The sequence below is a fragment of the Coregonus clupeaformis genome, chromosome 27, assembly GCF_020615455.1.
Source record: "Coregonus clupeaformis isolate EN_2021a chromosome 27, ASM2061545v1, whole genome shotgun sequence".
Classification (NCBI taxonomy): Eukaryota; Metazoa; Chordata; class Actinopteri; order Salmoniformes; family Salmonidae; genus Coregonus; species Coregonus clupeaformis.
Genome location: NC_059218.1, coordinates 46,851,108 through 46,858,607, shown reverse-complemented (window position 1 = coordinate 46,858,607; position 7,500 = coordinate 46,851,108). Strand labels below are relative to the sequence as shown.

The 7,500-nt window shown below is 36.3% G+C and overlaps 1 protein-coding gene across 1 annotated transcript in view; it reads left to right on the top strand.

Moving 5' to 3' along the window:
• The window catches only part of fryb (furry homolog b (Drosophila)), a 154,312-nt gene that overhangs the window by 139,241 nt on the left and 7,571 nt on the right, over positions 1–7,500 (top strand). The window contains exon 60 of the mRNA XM_045208247.1: positions 4,711–4,794. Within this exon, the coding sequence (XP_045064182.1) occupies positions 4,711–4,794 (84 nt within the window). The remainder of the gene's footprint in view (positions 1–4,710; positions 4,795–7,500) is intronic.

Here is a 7,500-nt window from a genome sequence, read left to right as displayed (position 1 = left end):
CATAACGATACTGACTTTGAGCTGTTAAGACACTACCACACATAACGATACTGACTTCGAGCTGTTAAGACACTACCACCCATAACGATACTGACTTTGAGCTGTTAAGACACTACCACCCATAGCGATACTGACTTTGAGCTGTTAAGACACTACCACCCATAACGATACTGACTTTGAGCTGTTAAGCTCTTTTCTCAAACCCAAGGTGCTACAGATAACCCTATGATAAGGAGACACTGTATCGTTATGAGTTGGACTTGACAGAAAAGTCTAGAATTTACGCTACAATCTGTTAGTTGAGCTTTTGACCAGCTAGCCCAGTCTAACAAGCCCTGATCAGAAAACACTCCTCTTCTCCCTCTTTCTCTCTCTCCCCCTCTCTATTGTTTCTCTCTTTCCCTCTCTCCCCCTCTCTATTGTTTCTCTCTTTCTCTCTCTCCCCCTCTCTATTGTTTCTCTCTTTCCTCTCTCCCCCTCTCTATTGTTTCTCTCTTTCTCTCTCTCCCCCTCTCTATTGTTTCTCTCTTTCCCTCTCTCCCCCTCTCTATTGTTTCTCTCTTTCTCTCTCTCCCCCTCTCTATTGTTTCTCTCTTTCTCTCTCCCCCCTCTCTATTGTTTCTCTCTTTCTCTCTCTCCCCCTCTCTATTGTTTCTCTCTTTCCCTCTCTCCCCCTCTCTATTGTTTCTCTCTTTCTCTCTCTCCCCCTCTCTATTGTTTCTCTCGTTCCCTCTCTCCCCTCTCTATAGGCCCTTTTCACGTGACGTCAGACAACTTCCGTTCTGCCGCGATGCAGGTTATGTTTACATCCGGTGTCGCTTTAGGAACGCTTTTTTAGCTAGTAGCACATCATTATGGAGTTCACCCAGTCCCTTTCACATCTGCCACCAATACGACTTAACGACGTAGAACGACTTGCTGACAAGTGGTCCCTTACTTCAAGATCGAAGCTTGATAAAGGCTACAAGTTCTTCGTTGAAGGTTACCTGTTTGATTATGAAGGTACGTGTTTATCTTTATTTAGCTTAAATTAGCCCTATGCTAGCGAAGGTTATGAGCTGACGAAGTTTCTGTTTTGCAGCCTCTTTTTAATATTACTGCTGTTTGTATCGACCGTAAGATAAGAGTCAGTAATGTATTAATGGCTAATGCTGCGCCCTTTCTCCCAATCACTGTATTGAAACAGTCTCAAGTGTAGTTAACGGTGAGGTGACAGTGAGAGGGCGATGTTACAGGTCCATGAAGAAAAATGAGGAGGCTCATCGGCTTCAGGTTTCTCAGATAAACAGTTCTCTAACATTATGATAAGATAGGTTAAGATAGATAAGTTTTCTTTTGTTGTGTTTTGCTGCGGTTGCAGATTTAATAAGAATGATTCCACAATGTTCCACTGTGGATCAGTTTGTTTCTCAGTCTGAGCTCTGATTTTGTATCATTAAACTTAATACACAACGAAATTCTTACAAACCGATGTGGGTTGTTGACGGCAATAAAGACTGGGAAAGATTCTGTGATAACTCAAAATGTTCAAATTTTCGATAAGTGTTGGCACTACTTGTCAAAGGTTTCAGAACAGCCAATTTTTCTTAATTAAAAAAGAAATTGGGTTTTGAAAATTGTGTACAGTAGTTTATAATGAAACGCAGAAAAATGTTTTGTAAGTACAGCACTAATTGTTATGTCTCTATGAACAGGTTACACTAGACTCTGCAGAGGTTCCTGTGGTACTCAATCACATGTCATGTTCCTGCTCTGCTGGGAAAGCACTATGTAATCACATAGTAGCACTTCTTTTTCAAAGTGCTCACTATGTTACCATGGGCTTTAAGACAGTGCCATTGCCTCTGTCATGCACCAGCGCACTGCAGACCTGGCACCGGCCTAGGACACAGGTCAGACATTATTTGTTACACTGATGCAGAACTTTGCAGTTTGTATTGACTTTTGACAATGTATTGTTCATCATTATTATATCACAGGGAATTGTACCAGAGGCCACCAATGATATGGCGGTGTGTAAACCAGCGGCTAAGAAAAAAACAAGTGTCAGAGCTGGTGTGAAGTGCACACTGTACCGAGCCTATGATGGTGAGTCTGAATGAGCCCCCGCCTGTACTAGAGCACAAAGACTTTAGTGCATTTCTAAAATAATACAAACATAAAAGTGATTATTATTTGTTACTTTTTATATAGACTTTCAGTGGATATTTTTTTATTTGTATTAGAAGCATGTACGAGACTGGATGAGTGTGGTTGTCTTTTTTAGTGAAAAAGATAAGGTGGCATTTAATGAAATCTAAACTTGACATATCTCACTTTCATGCCAGGGCCTATTCGGATCCTCACGTCATGGCCAGTGCTGAGAAACTGAAAGACATCCGTCCACAACCAGGGATTTGCAAATTGCTGCACGGGCTTGAGGGCCTTAATTTGGTGGACTCTAAATTTGGCCCTGTGCCATTTGGGTCTGTGCTTTCTTACCAGTGCCCTCTAGAATTAAGTAGAGATATTATTAAACACCCTGGTGCCAGTGAGTTTCCTCAGTTGCCTATTGAAGGTTACAACTTTACATTTCCCATTGATTTTGAGCCCAACTACATACAACAATGTCATTTGGACAGCCTGATTGTGTCAGAGGAGATGTCTGCTGCTATTGAAGCAGAAACAAGAATGCAGTCAGAATGCCAGCTGTGGAGCCAGGTACGCAAACCCCGACTGACAGCCAGCAGATTCCGTGAAATATGCCATGTTCGTGGGGGAGTTGTCTGCCAAGGCTTTGGCAACCCGCATTCTGAGAGGAACTCCTCAGACAGCTGCTATGAGAAGAGGGTTGGATCTGGAACCTGAGATACTGAGGCAATATTCTGATTTTTGTGATGTCTCTCTGAAACAATGCGGGGTCATCATCCACCCTGATTCACCTCACCTTGCAGCCAGCCCGGATGCTAAAGTCTTCTGCCCAACAGAAGCACCACCATTTGGTCTTGCTGAGGTTAAGAGTTGCGATGTTGAAAATGTTACCCAAGTTAAACACCTGATCACAGTTAAAGGCCAGGCCTGCCTTAAGAAGAGCCACAAATACTACTATCAGGTTCAAGGCCAACTCGCCTTAAGCGGACTTCAGTGGTGTGACTTCATTACAGATACCCGCACTGACTTCACAGTTGAGAGAATCTTTAGGGATGAGGAGATTATCCACTCAATGCGACAGAAGCTTGATCATTTCTATTATAACATCTACATGGATGTCTTCTTAAGTTATAAAACATAAGGCAGAATTTTATGTGTAAATAGTGTTAAGGTAAATGTGGAAGGTGAACCTTTGACATTTTTTTCTTTAACTGCAAATTAACTTGTCATATACTGTATATCTCCTATGTACTGAAACACACATTTTGAAAAGGATTGTGATGTAAATGTCGACATGTTTTTCTTTAACTGCAAATGAACTTAATTGTGTTATATACTGTATATCTATGTATTGAAATACAAATTTTGAAAAGGATTGCGATGTTGTAAATGCTCTTACCAAAATCAAAAAGGATTGGAAGCAGTTGCTTGCAAACATATATTTAATAGTTCCATCAGTGCCATGACACATAAGCACATAACATGGTTAATAGTTGGATATTTTTACAATATATCACATTAGGTTCATTAATAGCTATGAAAAAGTTATTACCCTTAACAAAAACATACAGTATAACATTAGATCAATTAAATTACCAACAAAGTTAATTCATATTTACATTTTTTTGTACATACAATACAGTAATATAAAAGTACTTCTATTTACAGCCCATCTAGCTTACTCAGGAAATATACAACTTCCAGTTGACAAAAACATCAGACTGGTTTGTCTCCTTTAATGTCAAGAGGTCCCTGATAGTTCGACATGAGGCAGCAGATGGCCCACAGCTGATTCACTGAACCCACTGTGGAAAGAGGAACAAGCCCATCCCAGATATGGTACTCCTTCACCCTCCGTATGGCCCTCTCGACTAAAATCCTCAGCCGGGCGATGGCCTGGGTCTTAAGAGTGTCCTCCCTGCTGAGCTGAGGAGATTTTTACGGGAAGATACGGGAATTTCTGTTTGTTGTTTGAACAAAATGGTACACTGCAATAGCATCTTCTCGAAGATTGTGCCATGCTTCGGTGTTGGATGGGATACTGTTGCGATACAGACACCGGGAGAAAAGAAACAGCTAAATTAACATTCAGCTTTGACCAGGAATCAATATTTATCTAGCTATCATGCACAACAGTATTTGAATAGGTGAGTTACTATACATTCATGAATAAACTAACTGCCTAACAAAGGGTTAGATAGCTAGCTAAGTAAACTTGTTACATTACAGCCAGGCAGCAATGTAACGCTACCTTTTAACGTTATCGGTATCTGGTACTAAGTTGTTGTTAGCTAACGTTAGCCCACTTTTAAGTAACTAAGGCAGTGAACAATTATGAATTAACAATAACGTTAGCAAGTTACAAACCATTGCATATACGTAAACATTATTACTCTTAACTTTACTAATTTAACTTAAACGTACCTCAGAAGAGAAGTCTCAGGTTACGGGCGAACGGAAGTGAAGTTAACCTGCTACGCGGAAAGGCGGAAGTTAGATGACGTCATCGTGAAAAGGGCCTATTGTTTCTCTCTTTCCCTCTCTCCCCCCTCCCTTTCACTTTCTCTTCTTCATTTCCAGTGGCTGAGGAACTGTAAGGACACGTTTCCCAGGTGCCCTGGCGATGGCGTGATTACCTGTCAGCCAGGAGACTCAGAGGAGAAGGTAAGAAGTCAATAAATCCCCATGACAACACGCACCTGTTTCACTGTAGTTTAAAACCATACTATACTATACACTATACTACACACTATACTATATACTATACACTATACTATACTATACACTATACTATACACTATACTATACACTATACTATGCTATACACTATACTATACACTATACTATACACTATACTATACACTATACTATACACTATACTATACACTATACTACACACTATACTACACACTATACTATACACTATGCTATACACTATACTATATACTATACACTATACTACACACTATACTATACACTATACTATACACTATGCTATACACTATACTATACACTATACACTATACTATACACTATACTATACTATACACTATACTATACACTATACTATACACTATACTATACTATACACTATACTATACACTATACTATACACTATACTACACACCATACTATACACTAAACTATACACTATACTATACTATACACTATACTTCACACTATGCTATACACTATACTATATACTATACACTATACTACACACTATACTATACACTATACTACACACTATACTATACACTATACTATACACTATACTATACTATACACTATACTATACACTATGCTATACACTATACTATATACTATAATATATACTATACACTATACTATACACTATACTATACACTATACTACACACTATACTATACACTATACTATACACTATACTATACACTATACTATACACTATGCTATACACTATACTATATACTATACACTATACTACACACTATACTATACTATACACTATACTATACACTATACTATACACTATGCTATACACTATACTATATACTATACACTATGCTATACACTATACTATATACTATACACGATACACTATACTATGCTATACACTATACTATACACTATACTATACACTATACTACACACTATACTATACACTATACTATACACTATACTATACACTATACTATACACTATGCTATACACTATACTATATACTATACACTATACTACACACTATACTATACACTATACTACACACTATACTATACACTATACTATACACTATACTATACACTATACTATACACTATGCTATACACTATACTATATACTATACACTATACTACACACTATACTATACACTATACTATACACTATACTATACACTATGCTATACACTATACTATATACTATACACTATGCTATACACTATACTATATACTATACACTATACTATGCTATACACTATACTATACACTATACTATACACTATACTATACTATACACTATACTATACACTATACTATACACTATGCTATACTATACACTATACTATACACTATGCTATACACTATACTATATACTATACACTATACTACACACTATACTATACTATACACTATACTATACACTATACTATACACTATGCTATACACTATACTATATACTATACACTATGCTATACACTATACTATATACTATACACTATACTATGCTATACACTATACTATACACTATACTATACACTATACTACACACTATACTATACACTATACTATACACTATACTATACACTATGCTATACACTATGCTATACACTATACTATATACTATACACTATACTACACACTATACTATACTATACACTATACTATACAATATACTACACACTATACTATACACTATACTATACACTATACTATACTATACACTATACTATACACTATACTATACACTATACTATATACTATACACTATGCTATACACTATACTATACACTATACTATACACTATACTATACACTATACTATACACTATGCTATACACTATACTATATACTATACACTATACTATGCTATACACTATACTATACACTATACTATACACTATACTATACACTATACTATACACTATACTACACACTATACTATACACTATACTATACTATACACTATACTATACACTATGCTATACACTATACTATATACTATACACTATACTACACACTATACTATACTATACACTATACTATACACTATACTATACACTATGCTATACACTATACTATATACTATACACTATGCTATACACTATACTATATAATATACACTATACTATGCTATACACTATACTATACACTATATTATACACTATACTACACACGATACTATACACTATACTATACACTATGCTATACACTATACTATATACTATACACTATACTACACACTATACTATACACTATACTATACACTATACTACACACTATACTATACACTATACTATACACTATACTATATACTATACACTATGCTATACACTATACTATACACTATACTATACTATACACTATACTATACACTATACTATATACTATACACTATGCTATACACTATGCTATACACTATACTATATACTATACACTATACTACACACTATACTATACTATACACTATACTATACACTATACTATACACTATGCTATACACTATACTATACACTATACTATACTATACACTATACACTACACTATACTATACTATTCACTATCGTCCAGGGTAGGGGAGGGAATGGCCGGCAGGGATGTAGCTCAGTTGATAGAGCATGGCGTTTGCAACGCCAGGGTTGTGGGTTCGATTCCCACAGGGGGTATGAAAAAATA